This window comes from Eschrichtius robustus, chromosome 2 (genome assembly GCF_028021215.1).
Source record: "Eschrichtius robustus isolate mEscRob2 chromosome 2, mEscRob2.pri, whole genome shotgun sequence".
In the NCBI taxonomy this organism is placed as follows: domain Eukaryota; kingdom Metazoa; phylum Chordata; class Mammalia; order Artiodactyla; family Eschrichtiidae; genus Eschrichtius; species Eschrichtius robustus.
Window position 1 is genome coordinate 72,242,109 of NC_090825.1, and position 16,519 is coordinate 72,258,627.

At 35.9% G+C, this 16,519-nt stretch overlaps 1 protein-coding gene across 2 annotated transcripts in view; it reads left to right on the forward strand.

Annotated features, from left to right (window-relative positions):
* The window catches only part of POLR3G (RNA polymerase III subunit G), a 39,042-nt gene that overhangs the window by 11,049 nt on the left and 11,474 nt on the right, over positions 1-16,519 (forward strand). For both annotated transcript variants that reach the window (XM_068533792.1, XM_068533799.1), the window contains exons 4-5: positions 11,826-11,882; positions 14,064-14,114. In XM_068533792.1, coding sequence (XP_068389893.1) covers positions 11,826-11,882; positions 14,064-14,114 — 108 coding nt within the window. The remainder of the gene's footprint in view (positions 1-11,825; positions 11,883-14,063; positions 14,115-16,519) is intronic.

The following is a 16,519-nucleotide window of genomic DNA, read 5'->3' on the forward strand; positions in this document are numbered from 1 at the left end:
TAGCATTGTCACATATTCTTTTTTAGTTAATTTTTATTGGAGTATAGTTGATTTACAATGTTGTGTTAGTTTCAGGTGTACAGCAAAGTGAATCAGTTATGCATATACATATATCCACTCTTTTTTAGATTCTATTCCCATATAGGTCATTACAGAGTATTGAGTAAAGTTCCCTGTGCTATACAGTAGGTTCTTATTAGTTATCTATTTTATCCACATATTCTTAGTATTCTTAGAAAATATGATTTTTGATGACTATGTGGTATTCCATTGTGTGGATATAACATTTTTAATTGTAACTAGTTCCCTGCTGTAAGATTTAAGATTGTTTCTAGTTTTTTTTCTCATATGTATAATACTATGAGTACTATCCTTACACATAAATCTTTAATCAGGTCTCTGATTATTTAATATTTTGGTTAAAATTTTTGAAAGCCTTGACTATATTTTGGCTTACCATTTATATATCAGATATAAAATATAAAATATGTATTCACTGGTTATGCCAAGGACAGAGAGGAGAAATTACAGTTGGAGAAGGCTTGACAGTCTCAGACTGGAAGTGCAAAGTGGTTTTAGAGGAAGAGAACCCATTCCTGAGTAGTTATTTAGCACAGTAGAACTATATTGATTTTCAGTTTCTGCCCCTGAATGTTGAAATTAGAGAGATCGATACCATCCTTCAGTTCTCAGAACAACATCATTAAAACATGAGAAATTCATATAGTATCATTTCATTCCATTAGTATTAAAAATGCATAGCCTTTTCCCTCATTCTAAAAGATTTAGAATTGGATAAGAATCAAAAAGGAAGGCTTATATAGTAATATTACACTTGCTTATAATTGTAAGAAGCATTTTAGACAAGTTTATTTAATATTTCAAAACATAGCTTCTTGAAGTTATATAATAAATGGTTTGATATTTTTACCTCAAAAATACTGAATTTTTTTACTTTCATGATTATGTTGCATGCTTTTATCTATTTGAGTTTAAAAATGAAATTAAATCTCATTTTAAAGATTTAAATAAGTAAGATTAAATGAACTAATAAATATTCATTCTTAGTGAATAGTGTAGGATATACTTTAGGCTTTTTAAAATTAGTCTCTTCTCTAGATTATGGGATGTACTTACTTAACTAAATGTGGTTGTTATTAAAGTACATGTCTAACTTAAAAGTATGTCATACCGTGGAGACATTTATTTGAGTCTTTTAAACCAGGAATATAATTTTGTTCCTGGTTTCTGAGAGTAGTTGGCTTATACCTGGATCAAGAGGCTCTTTACCTTTGATAACTGCATAATAAAGTATTTAAATATATAAGGAATCTTTTGTTACTGTTCCAGAAGAAACCTCTTGCATAGAATTTTCCAAATTGATACAAGTATATTCTCTTTGAATATACTCATGTTTACCTCTCTTTCCTGATATAATGTGTTATTAAAAAAAACTATGGTTGAAAATAAAGGCTTTTTGGGTCAGGGCATGACCTCGGCTGACCTGCACTCTGAGCCTCTGTTTACCGTGTGTAAAAGGCACACAAGGCCCAGGGCGCCGCCTAGAGGCACCTGCAGGAAGGAGGGTTGGTGCAGAGCCAGAAGAGCATGCAGCCAGGCAGGGGTCGCGGCTCCTACAAAGGCACAGAGCATGTCAGTAAGCTGAGATTCTGTGGCTGAGACCGCTGTTAAGAGCCTTCTGGCACTACTAATATCAGAGCCCTGTGGCTGACAGGGTCTTGGTGCTCCAGCTGGGTGGCAGGCCTGTGCCTCTGAGGTGGGAGAGCCAAGTTCAGGACATTGGTCCACCAGAGACCTCCCGGCTCCAGGTAATATCAAACAGTGAAAGCTCTCCCAGAGATCTCCATCTCAACGCTAAGACCCAGCTCCACTCAACGAACAGCAAGCTACAGTGCTGGACACCCTATGCCAAACAACTAGCAAGACAGGAACACAACCCCACCCATTAGCAGAGAGGCTGCCTAAAATCATAATAAGGTCACAGACACCCCAAAACACACCACCAGACGCGGTCCTGCCCATCAGAAAAACAAGATCCAGCCTCATCCACCAGAACACAGGCACCAGTGCCCTCACCGGGAAGCCTACACAACCCACTGAACCAACCTTCGCCACTAGGGGCAGACACCAAAAACAACGGGAACTACGAACCTGCAGCCTGTGAAAAGGAGATCCTAAACACAGTAAGTTAAACAAAATGAGAAGACAGAGAAACACACAGCAGATGAAGGAGCAAGATAAAAACCCACCAGACCAAACAAATGAAGAGGAAATAGGCAGTCTACCTGAAAAAGAATTCAGAGTAATGATAGTAAAGATGATTCAAAATCTTGGAAAAAGAACGGAGAAAATACAAAAAACGTTTAACAAGTACCTAGGAGAACTAAAGAGCAAACAAACAGTGATGAACAACACAATAAATGAAATTAAAAATTCTCTAGAAGGAATCAATAGCAGAATAACTGAGGCAGAAGAACTGATAAGTGACCTGAAAGATAGAATAGTGGAAATAACTACCACAGAGCAGAATAAAGAAAAAAGAATGAAAAGAATTGAGGACAGTCTCAGAGACCTCTGGGACAACATTAAACTCACTAACATTCAAATTATAAGGATCCCAGAAGAAGAAGAGAAAAAGAAAGGGACTGAGAAAATATTTGAAGAGATTACAGTTGAAAACTTCCCTAATATGCGAGAGGAAATAGTCACTTAAGTCCATGAAGCACAGAGAGTCCCATACAGGATAAATCCAAGGAGAAACATGCCAAGACACATATTAATCAAACTATCAAAAATTAAATACAGGGGCTTCCCTGGTGGCGCAGTGGTTGAGGGTCTGCCTGCCAATGCAGGGGACACGGGTTCGAGCCCTGGTCTGGGAAGATCCCACATGCCGCGGAGCAACTAAGCCCGTGAGCCACAATTACTGAGCCTGCGCGTCTGGAGCCTGTGCTCCGCAACAAGAGAGGCCGCGACAGTGAGAGGCCCGCGCACCACGATGAAGAGTGGCCCCCACTTGCCGCAACTGGAGAAAGCCCTCGCACAGAAACGAAGACCCAACACAGCCATAAATATAAAAATAAATAAATAAATAAATAAATAAATAAATTAAAAAAAAAAATTAAATACAAAGAAATAATGTTAAAAGCAGCAAGGGAAAAGCAACAAATAATATACAAGGGAATCCCCATAAGGTTAACAGCTGATCTTTCAGCAGAACTCTGAAAGCCAGAAGGGAGTGGCAGAACATATTTAAAGTGATGAAAGGGAAAAACCTACAACCAAGATTACTCTACCCAGCAAGGATCTCATTCAGATTCAATGGAGAAATTAAAACCTTTACAGATAAGCAAAAGCTAAGAGAATTCAGCACCACCAAACCAGCTAAAGGAACTTCTCTAGGCAGGAAACAAAAGAGAAGGAGAAGACCTACAATAACAAACCCAAAACAATTTAGAAAATGGTAAATGTAAAATGTAAAAATGTAAATGGATTAAATGCTCCAACCAAAAGACATAGACTGGCTGAATGGATACAAAAACAAGACCCGTATATATGCTATCTACAAGAGACCTACTTCAGACCTAGGGACACATACAGACTGAAAGTGAGGGGATGGAAAAAGATATTCCTTGCAAATGGAAATCAAAAGAAAGCTGGAATAGCAATTCTCATATCAGACAAAATAGACTTTAAAATAAAGACTATTACAAGAGACAAAGAAGGACACTACATAATGATCCAGAGATCAACCCAAGAAGAAGATAAAACAATTGTAACTATTTACACACCCAACATAGGAGCACCTCAATACAAAGGCAAATGCTAACAGCCATAAAAGGGGAAATCGACAGTAACACAATCATACTAGGGGGCTTTAACACCCCACTTTCACCAATGGACAGATCATCCAAGATGAAAATAAATACGGAAACACAGCTTTAAATGACACATTAAACAAGATGGACTTAATTGATATTTATAGGACATTCCATCCAAAAACAACAGAATACACTTTCTTCTCAAGTGCTCATGGAACATTCTCCAGGATAGATCATATCTTGGGTCACAAATCAAGCCTTGGTAAATTTAAGAAAATTGAAATCGTATCAAGTATCTTTTCTGACCACAACGCTGTGAGACTAGATATCAACTAAAGGAAAAAATCTGTAAAAAATACAAACACATGGAGGCTAAACAATACACTACTTAATAACCAAGAGATCACTGAAGAAATCAAAGAGGAAATCAAAAAATACCTAGAAACAAATGACAATGAAAACACGATGACCCAAAACCTATGGGATGCAGCAAAAGCAGTTCTAAGATGGAAGTTTATAGCAATACAATCCTACCTCAAGAAACAAGAAAAATCCCAAATAAACAACCTAACCTTACACCTAAAGCCGTTAGAGAAAGAACAAAAAACCCCCAAGTTCGCAGAAGGAAAGAAGTCATAAAGATCAGATCAGAAATAAATGAAAAAGAAATGACAAAAACAATAGCAAAGATCAATAAAACTAAAAGCTGGTTCTTTGAAAAGATAAACATAATTGATAAACCATTGGCCAGACTCATCAAGAAAAAAAGGGAGAAGACTCAAATCAATAGAATTAGAAATGAAAAAGGAGGAGTAACAACTGACACTGCAGAAATACCAAGAATCATGAGATTACTACAAGCAACTATATGCCAATAAAATGGCCAACCTGGAAGAAATGGAAAAAGTCTTAGAAAAGCAGAACCTTCCCAGACTGAACCAGGAAGAAATAGAAAATATAAACAGACCAATCACAAGCACTGAAATTGAGACTGTGATTGAAAACCTTCCAACAAACAAAAGCCCAGGACCAGATGGCTTCACAGGCGAATTCTATCAAACATTTACAGAAGAGCTAACACCCATCCTTCTCAAACTCTTCCAAAATATAGCAGAGGGAGGAACACTCCCCCAAACTCATTCTATGAGGCCACCATCACCTTGATACCAAAACTAGACAAAGATGTCACAAAGAAAGAAAACTACAGGCCAGTATCAGTGATGAACATAAATGCAAAAATCCTCAACAAAATACTAGCAAACAGAATCCAACAGCACACTGAAAGGATCATACACCATGAGCAAGTGGGGTTTATCCCAGGAATGCAAGGATTCTTCAATACATGCAAATCAATGTGATAAACCATACTAACCAACTGAGGGAGAAAAACCATATGATCATGTCAATAGATGCAGAAAAAGCTTTCGACAAAATTCAACGCCCATTTATGATAAAAACCCTCCAGAAAGTAGGCATAGAGGGAACTTACCTCAACATAATAAAGGCCATATATGACAAACCCACAGCCAACATCGTTCTCAATGGTGAAAAACTGAAACCATTTCCTCTAAGATCAGGAACAAGACAAGGTTTGTCCACTCTCACCACTATTATTCAACATAGTTTTGGAAGTTTTAGCCACAGCAATCAGAGAAGGAAAAGAAATAAAAGGAATCCAAATCAGAAAAGAAGAAGTAAAGCTGTCACTGTTTGCAGATGACATGATAATATACATGGAGAATCCTAAATATGCTACCAGAAAACTACTAGAGCTAATCAATGAATTTGGTAAAGTAGCAGGATACAATTTAATGCACAGAAATCTCTTGCATTCCTATACACTAATGATGAAAAATCTGAAAGAGGAATTAAGGAAACACTCCCATTTACCACTGTAACATAAAGAATAAACTACCTAGCAATAAACCTACTTAAAGAGACAAAAGACCTGTATGTAGAAAACTATAAGACACTGATGAAAGAAATTACAGATGATACAAACAGATCGAGAGATATACCATGTTCTTCGATTGAAGAATCAACATTGTGAAAATGACTATACTACCCAAAGCAATCTACAGATTCAATGCAATCCCTATCAAACTTCCAATGGCATTTTTCACAGAACTAGAAAAAATTTTTTACAATTTGTATGGAAACACAGGAGACCCCCGAATAGCCAAAGCGACCTTGAGAAAGAAAAATGGAGCTGGAGGAATCAGGCTCCCGGATTTCACACTATACTACAAAGCTACAGAAATCAAGACAGTATGGTACTGGCACAAAAACAGAAACATAGATCAATGGAACAGGATAGAAAGCCCAGAGATAAACCCACACACCTATGGTCACCTTATTTTTGATAAAGGAGGCAAGAATATACAATGGAGAAAAGACAGCCTCTTCAATAAGTGGTGCTGGGAAAACTGGACAGCTACATGTAAAAGAATGAAATTAGAACACTCCCTGATACCATACACAAAAATAAACTCAAAATGAATTAAAGACCTAAATGTAAGGCCAGACACTATAAAACTCTTAGAGGAAAACACAGGCAGAACACTCTATGACATAAATCACAGCAAGATCCTTTCTGACCCACCTCCTAGAGAAATGGAAATAAAAAAAAAAATAAACAAATGGGACCTAATGAAACTTAAAAGCTTTTGCACAGCAAAGGAGAACATAAACAAGAGGAAAAGACAACCCTCAGAATGAGAGAAAATATTTGCAAACGAATCAACGGACAAAGGATCAATCTCCAAAATTTACAAGCAGCTCATGCAGCTCAATATCAAAAAAACAAAAAACCTAATCCAAAAATGGGCAGAAGACCTAAATAGACATTACTCCAAAGAAGATATACAGATTGCCAACAAACACATGAAAGAATGCTCAACATCACTAATCATTAGAGAAATGCAAATCAAAACTAAAATCAGCTATCACCTCTCAACAGTCAGAATGCCCATCATCAAAAAATCTACAAACAATAAATGCTGGAGAAGGTGTGGAGAAAAGGGAACCCTCTTGCACTGTTGGTGGGAATGTAAATTGATACAGCCACTATGGAGAACAGTATGGAGGTTCCTTAAAAAACTAAAAATAGAACTACCATACGACCCAGCAATCCCACTACTGGGCATATACCCTGAGAAAACTATAATTCAAAAAGAGTCATGTACCACAATGTTCATTGCACCTCTATTTACAATAGCCAGGACATGGAAGCAACCTAAGTGTCCATTGACAGATGAATGGATAAAGAAGATGTGGCACATATATACAATGGAATATTACTCAGCCATAAAAAGAAATGAAATTGAGTTATTTGTAGTGAGGTGGATGGACCTAGAGTCTGTCATACAGAGTGAAGTAAGTCAGAAAGAGAAAAACAAATACCGTTTGCTAACATGTATATATGGATTCTAAAAAAAAAATAAAATAAAATGGTTCTGAAGAACCTAGGGGCAGTACAGGAATAAAGATGCAGATGTAGAGAATGGACTTGAGGACACAGGGAGGGGGAAGGGTATGCTGGGACGAAGTGAGAGAGTGGCATGGACTTATATATACTACCAAATGTAAAATAGATAGCTAGTGGGAGGCAGCCCCATAGCACAGGGAGATCAGCTCGGTGCTTTGTGACCACCTAGAGGGATGTGATGGGAGGGTGGGAGGGAGACGCAAGAGGGAGGAGATATGGGGATATATGTATATGTATAGCTGATTCACTTTGTTATACAACAGAAACTAAGACACCATTGTAAAGCAATTATACTTCAATAAAGATGTTAAATAAATAAACAAAGAAATAAATTAATAAATAAAAAGAAAATAAAGGCTTTTTAAAAAAATATATGTGTGAATACAGGTTTATATATACTGTATATATACATTATATATATATACACACACACATAGACACACATACACACACACACACACACACACATATAGTGTGCATATACACACCATGAATGGAAAAGAATTGGCCAGATTGAATAGAAGTACACAACTGTCATAGGGAGCCATATTCTAGATAGTGTTCCATCTCTGTATCTTCACCAGCCTTATCTCATCACTCACTACCTATGTGCTTTAGGAAAGAGAGACTTACGGACTAATGTAAAGAACTAAAGCTCTACAGACTTGGACAAATAAGGTAGGAGATCTCTTCCTGATAATCAAATGGCTGGTGGCTCAGGGCACTGAGATTTGTTCACAAAGAACTGAGGGCACAGAATAAACATATTTCATGTTGTGATAGATTCAAGGCTTGTTTGTAGTGTTCTGAGGTAGAATTATAGAAATGGCTGGTATTTTCTCTGCAATGAAATTTATTATTTTTTTTAATAAAGAGAAATGAATCAATGAATTTTATTATTTTAATGAGTTTTAGCTGCAAAGGTGCATAGAGAGCATCTGGTCCAGTGGTTCCCAGCTCAGGTTCCTGAACCACTGGGGTCCTCTGAGCTAGAAACAGGAGTGACAGTGGTGATGGTTCTGTAAGCCATTTTCAGAAGCTTAATGGAAATCATACATTTACCTGCATTATGACCACAAGGTCTGTTATTGAACAAATGGAGTTTGTTTGGTTTATTAACTCTCAATATACTGTCAGGGTCCCTTTTAATTTTTTAGTTTCTTTTTGAGCAGTTCTTACTATTTTATGTAATGATTGATATTCATTACTTATTTTTTCATAGACATCTTCCAAAGAACAAAGAGAATTTGCCTTAGAAAAGAAAAAAAATTCATATTATCTTAGCATTACCATACTGGCCAGTTGGACCCTTTCATAAATCTAAAATACATTTTTGAACCTTAGTGATCTTATTTTTCTTGCATCTTGAAATAGTTTTCTGTTTCATCATCATAGGTATTATTTCATCATTTTTCATTAACTGTTCTCTACTATGAACTCATGAATCAATGAGTAAACAGTATATCTCTAAGAATGAAAAGGAAATACGGTATTTTCATACAGTTAATCTTTCGCATAATATTTTGTGATAGGAACCTTGAAAATTCTGTTTGCTAAAATGACGTGACCATATTTTTTTTCTTTTTTGATGGTATTTATATACCAAATTTTATTTCATATAGTTTGTAACAAGACAACTGCTGAAGGCAAAGGCAAAGACAAAGATGATTGAAAGGAAATAGATTATGTAGAAATGAAACAATTTATTGGATTGATCACATTAATTGGTAATTATAAATTTAATAATGAAAATGTTTTACAATTATAGATCAAAGAAGATGGCTGGGCCATCCTCTCTTCAACAAAAGTGTGAGCCATAACAGTTTTTTAAAGTGTTACATTTTGATGGTGCAAATACAAGAAGAATTGGAAGTAATGATAAGCTAAAACCTGTTAATAGAATTGTATTTGTAATCTAGAATCACTTGGGTGGTGCAGGTGTGAGAAAAAACAGAAATAGTTAGAATTTATTAAAGATGTATTTGAAATCTGGAATCAGGATATATGAAATGCTTATATTTAAGGCTTGTACATGACAAATCCACGATGCACAGTTGATGCGCAGTTAGCTGCATTCAAAGGATGTAGCTCATTTTGGGTGAATATACCTTCAAAACCAGGAAAATAGTGGAATATAATGAGTTTACTATATTTTGTTATTAAAATCCCCAGTAATTAGTTTTCTTTCTTTTTAAAGAACAGCTTTATTGAGATAAAATTCACATATCTAAAATTTACTTTTTAAAATATTTCAGTGCCTTTGAGTGTACTCACAGAATTGTGCTACCAACAGTGCTATCTAATTTTTAGAACTTGTTCATCATCTTGAAGAGATACCCCCACACCCATTAGTATCACTCCCCATTGTCCCCTCCCCCCCCCTCAGCCCATGGCAACCAGTAATCTGCTTTGTCTCTAGTGATTTGTCTGTTCTAGACATTTCATATAAATGGAATCATAATATGTGTTCTTTTGTGACTGATTACTTTCACTTAGCATAATGTTTTCAGGGTTCATACATAGTAAACCATGTATCAGTGTTTCATTCCTTTTTATGGTTGAATTATATTCCATTATATGTGTATACCACATTTTGTTCATTCATCAGTTGATGGACATTTGGGTCAGTTCCACATTGGGGCTACCATGAATAATGCTGCTATGAACATTCGTATACATGTTTTTGGGTGGACATATGTCACTTTTATTGTGTACATATCTAGAGTCATATGGTAACTCTTTATTTTACATTTTGAGGAATTGCCAAACTGTTTTCCAAAGTGGTTGCACCATTTTACATTACCAACAGTGTATAAGGGTTCCAGTTTCTCCACATCGTTGTCAGCACTTATTACTGTCTTTTTAGTTCTAGCCATCTAACTGGGTATAAAGTGATAGCTTATTGTAATTTTGATTGGAATTTCCCTAATGACTAATTATGTGGAACATCTTAGCATGTACTTTTTGTCCATGTATATCTTCTTTGGAGAAATGTCTATTTATATCCTTTGCTTTTTTAAATTGAATTCCAGTAGTTGGTTTTCAACATCTCTTATTCTTCTGTAAATTATTTGAAAGTAACAAAAATATAAAAATGGTTCATTGGTAGTAACCGTTATTATTAATAAATGGTAATAATTTTTTCTTGGTAAATTGAGGGTTAAATTTTTTCAAAATATACAATCTGTTTTGGAGAAAAATTTAAAATGCAGAAGCTGGGAATCTCTCATTGGCCTTCTCTTTACAGATGGAAAACTTGAGAGCAAGATTGAAGTCAAACAGTTAAATATCTATAAAAGCCTTGTGTCTTAGTTTCTGATCTACTCTTTATTTTAGTTATCTTTGTCTAACACCATGGTCTTAGTATTATTTGGTGTACAATATTATATGTTACAGGTGTACAATATAGTGATTCACAATTTTTAAAGGTTACACTTCATTTATAGTTATTATAAAATATTTACTGTATTCCCTGTGTTGTACAATATATCCCTGTAGCTTATTTTATACCTAATAGTTTGTACCTCTTAATCCCCCACCCCTGTATTGCCCCTACCCACCTCCCTCTCCCCACTCATAACCACTAGTTTGTTCCCTGTATCCGTGAGTCTGTGGAAGCATTTTTTTTAACATGGAAGAAAAATCAGTGTCTACTTGGGTCTTGATTTTTATATTTTCATCTTTTATATTACCTTCTGCTTTTCATGACTATACTCCTAAACCAGTTTTTATGATGAACCATGGTTTCAAGCTATTGTATAAGGGTGTCACTTGCTAACTTGTGCTGTTCGGAAAGGGTTTGGGCCCTCATCGAGGGAATTTCCTGTGGCAAAGTGGGCAAAGCAGAACAAGAGCCACAGCCACAGTCCCATTTTTGGTGAGCTCATAAGGTCCCTGCACAGTTCTCAGCAGTGACATGGAAGGCTTACAGCTTGCTCATTCATGCCCCATCAAGTCCAACCTTGCCTACTCCTACCCTTTTCCCCATTCTCTTCCCCAATGGATTGTGAAAAGTAGCTCACTGAGAAGCCTAAGTAAATGTGTGTATTAAGCATTTGCTTACCTTACTGGAGGTAAGCAAACAGCCCTCCATCCTCACTTAGGTACTTAATACCTTCCAGTTATACAAGGTTTAGAGATTGGGAGCTGGAGGCCAGTGTCACAAGAAGAAAATAGAAGATGCCAAGTAGACCCCTGCCCTTATGTGTAAGTGGCTTCCTGACTTGCATTTGGGCTTTTGTGAATATTCTTAGAGATGAGTCAGATTGTCTGATTCTAAGAACCATAATTAGGGTTTAGGTCTCTGCTCACCCCCAGCCATTCATACCCAGGTGCTTCTTGCCACTTCCCTAAACATGTAATACTCATTGAACTGTTCAGTATGTGTCCAGGAACACATTGTGGAGAAATGTAAGAAACTCCCTGTATGTGAAATAAAAGATGTTACCTGGTGTTTTCAGTTATTTTAAAATGTGTTTTTTCTATCTTTTTTCTAGATATTGAAAGATATAGTAAAAGATATGTGAAGGTGTACAAAGAAGAGTGGATACCAGGTAATTGTAAAACTGAAAATGTTCAAATAATCTTTAAAGGCTATCTTCCTACCCCATATTTTTTAGGACAAATTTTGTATTTTCACCATAGGAAAATAGAGTCTGGCTCTTTTCCTATAATTAATTAGCAACATATATCTTTTGAAAACTAAGAAGAAAAGATTTTTATATTGTAACACAGAAGGGTTGAAGTGTTTTTGTGGAAATTCTTAGGATACTTTGTTTTTTTTTTAATAAACTGGGGCTCACCAGAACCATTGGGTTTTCCATTTCCTTTTGCCACAATCACAGTTTTAGTCTCTAATACCAGTAATCCTCACTTCTGTGCACCTGCGTGATTTTATAGCTTCTGAGGAGAAAGCAAGTCTATTTTTATGAATATTTTAAGCCAAGTTTGTGTATCTTCCTTTCTTTCCAGCAGGCATAGATTCTTTTTGATTGTTAAGATACCTTTTCAACAGAACCATACCTAAGAGAGTTTTTTTTTTTTCAACATTCACAAAATTGCCTTGGATAGAGACAAGGTGAAAGGGGTCTGCAGAGAACTCATCCAGTTCATTCATTTTATAGAAAATTAACAGTTGCCATAGAAATGAAGAGACCTGTCAGGACGACATGGACCATACTACTAAAACGCAGGTCTCCTCATTTTAACTCACTTTCCTTTGACATCTCTGTCCTTGGTGTGTTATAGAAACTGCCTGTATGTAAATGTGTAAGTTGCATTTACAGCATTATTGCTTTCCTGACTTACAGTGCTCTTTCTTTTCAGTGCCGATTATTGATAAGGTTGTGTCCCTCTGAAAACACTGTCTTAGGTCTCTCATTTCTTCTACTTCATAAACATTCATCTCTAAATGATTCTCTTTAAATACTTTCTCATGATCACCTGTGGATTGTTTATAAAAAGAAACATATTTAAAGCAAAATTTATTAGTTCGGCTAAAATAGCTTGAGATACAAATGTTTTCTGCAGAAGACACTGAGTTTTTCTTTTATTAGCAGGCAGCATTTTTATCTATTTTTATGTTGCTTCATTTTTCTGATTAAGCTTAAAAATGAAAAGGAAGTGACAAATTAAAGGAATTGTTTAATTAATGCAGGCACAATTATTAATTGGAGAGCATTTACTTTTCCATAGCTATTTGTATTTTTAATTTTAAAGTTTTCCTATAATTATTAGAATTGTTTATTTAGTTTTGCATGTATTAGGATTGTGATCACATATTTTAACTTCTGAAAAAAAAATTATATTACATAAGAAATACATATCAACTACAGGGCTTCCCTGGTGGTGCAGTGGTTAAGAATCCGCCTGCCGTTGCAGGGGACACGGGTTCGATCCCTGGTTTGGGAGGATCCCACATGCCGCGGAGCAACTAAGCCCGTGCGCCACAACTACTGAGCCTGCGCTCTAGAGCCCACAAGCCACAACTACTGAGCCCACAAGCCTAGAGCCCATGCTCTGCAACAAGAGAAGCCACCACAATGAGAAACCTACACACCGCAACGAAGAGTAGCCCCCACTCACCGCAACTAGAGAAAGCCGGCGCGCAGTAACGAAGACCCAACGCAGCCAAAAATAAATAAGTTAAATAAATAAATTAAAAAAAAATACATATCAACTACAGAAAACTTACAAAATACAGAGTAGTTAAATAAATAACACTTAAGAAAAACAGCTGTAATCCTAACACTCGCAAGGAATTACTGTAATATTTTGTCCCCCACCTAGAGCTTTCTCTGCACAAATATATATAAAAATATTTATATGGTAGGTTTATTTTTTAAATGGAATTCTATATGTATTGTTTTAGAAGCTTTTTTAATTTACCAGTATATCATGAATAACTTTTCATGCCCATAAATATTTTTCTACATTTTTTTGTTATGAAAATTTCTGTATTTGAAATTAATTATATAAATACTATATAGCTGTTAAAAGAATGTTGTAGAAATTTTATAACACTGTTTCAAAGCTATTTTAATAAACTTTTTTTCTTCAAAGGAGAAAATATATCACTGTTATAATTTGATCTCAGCTAAATATGTATAGTCAGATATTAAGAAACTTTATTTCCTTTGCATGAGCAACTATCATGTTCTTTAAATAGTTATAGCTAGTGCCAGTAATTCCTAGAGGAGACTGCCATTTTTATATTTCTCCTTTTGTACACACAGATTGGAGAAGACTCCCTAGAGAGTTGATGCCAAGAAAAAAATGCAAAAAAGGTACATTAACTAATATAATAATAATAATCCAGGTGGGAAAAGGTTATTGCTTAACTTCCATTTAATATGGAACTGTCAATCTAATGTTACACTCAATGTTCTGAATGCTTTTTCTTAAAATATTTTTGACATTATGATTATTTTGTTGGAGCCTTTTGCTGTTGATTTTTTGTTTTGTTTTCTTTGTTTTTTGTTTAATTGTTTTTCCTTTAATTATGGAATTTTGATGTGCTAGGAAAGACTTTTCAATTATGTAGATATTCTCATTTGCATATTTGAAAGTTTTAAAATGATTATACTGGCTATATTTTAAGTTTTTAACTAAAACATTCGTAACTGGTAACGTTTGGGAACTGTCAAATAGAACTTTATGGTGTATATAAAATATCACAGTGAAAGCTTCTGTTGTGTTGTTCTTTCATAATTCCACCGAATACAAAGTTGTTGAGCATCTACTATTGCCAGACATTGTGCTAAGAGGGATAAAACAGTGAGCAAAGTAGGAGTAATCCTCGCCCTCACAGAACTCACGGTCAGTTGGAGTAAAGACATTAAATGTAACACACTGTCTTCACTGGGAGGCCAGGGAAGGGTTCTTTGAGGAGGTACAATTGAACTCCAGATTGAAGGACGAGTACAAGCTTGCTAAGATGAGGTTGTGGGAGAGACATTGGAGAAATTGGGTTTTTTAATGTGTTTTTATTGTTGAGTTTTAGGAGTTCTTTGTATATTTTGGATGATAGTCTATAGGAAAAACACTCTTGCTGGGTGTTTGTCCTTTCCTGTCACACCACTACCACATTCACAGCAATTCTGACACCAGATGTATGGAGTTTTTTCCTGCACATCAAGCCATTCTCTGCAACACCAGCTGTGTCTCCTACAATTTAATTCCATTCTGACACTAACTGGAGTTAGCACAGACCCCACAGATTAAGGGCTCCGTCCCAGGAGACTACTCCCCACTACAGATGTCAATCACAAATATAGTGTGTCTCCAGGTTACCCACGCCTTCTGTCTGAGTTGGCTACAAATCAGAGGTTCCCATGCCCTCCACCCCCAACCTTCGATTTGATTTGCTAGAACAGCTCACAGAACTTAGGGAAACATTTACTTACGTTTACCAGTTTATTATATAATAATGGTTATGATAAAGGATACAGATGAACAGTCAGGTGAAAAGATACATAAGATAAAGTCTGGAAGGTCGCCAGTGCAGGAACTTCTGTCTCTGTGGAATTGGGATGTGCCACCTTCTAGTACATGGATATGTTCACCAACCCAGAAACTCTTGGAACCACATACTTTGGGGATTTTTATGGAGGCTTCATCACATGGGCATGATCAATCATTAACTCAGTCTCCAGCCCTTCTCCTCTTTTCCAAGGGATGGAAGATGAGGCTGAAAGTTCCAGGCTTCTAATCATGGCTTGATGTTTATGATAACCCACCCCATCCTGAAGCTGCCCAGCAGCCCACCAAGTGTCACCTCCTTAGAACAAAAGGCACTCCTATCACGCAGTAAATTCCAAGGGATTTAGACACATATTAGAACAACAACAAAAAAGCACACTGTTGTCACTTAGGAAATTATAAGGGTTTTAGGAGTTCTGTGCCAGGAACCAGGAGCTGAGACCAATATATATTATTTTCTATTATTTCACACAGTCCTTTTTCAAATATGTCTTTTGAAAACATTTTCTCCCAGTCTGTAGCTTGTCTTCTTATTCCTTGACAGTGTCTTTCATACAGCAGTTTTTAATTTTAATGTAGTCCAGCTTATCAGTTCTTTTTTTCATGGATCATGCCTTTGGTTTTGCCTCTCAGAAGTCATCACCAAGCTCAAGGTCATCTAAATTTTCTCCTATGTTATCTTTTAGGAGTTTTATAGTTCTGTGTTTTACATTTAAGTCTGTGATCCATTTTGAGTTAATTTTTGTGAAGGGTGTAAAGTCTGTGTAAATTCATTTTTTTGCACGTGGAAGTCCAGTTGCCTTTTTCTGTATTTATGTGGGTCTCTTTCTGGGCTCTCTATTTGGTTTCGTTGGTCTATGTATTTATTCTTTCACCTATACCACTGTCTTGATTACAATAGCTTTGTAGTATGTTTTAAAGTCAGGTAGTGCCAGTCCTCTAACTTTGTTATTTTTCTTCGGTGTTGTGTTGGCTATTCTGGGTCTTTTGCCTCTCCATACATACAGTAGAGTCAGTTTGTCGATTTCTGCAAAATAATTTACTAGGATTTTGATTGAGGTTGCATTGAATTTATAGATGAAGTTGGTAAGAAATGACACCTTGAAGATATTAGCTCTTCCTATCCATGAATATGGACTATCTCTCCATTTATTTAGTTCTCTGATTTCATTAATCAGAGTTTTGTAGTTTTCCTCATATAGATCATTTT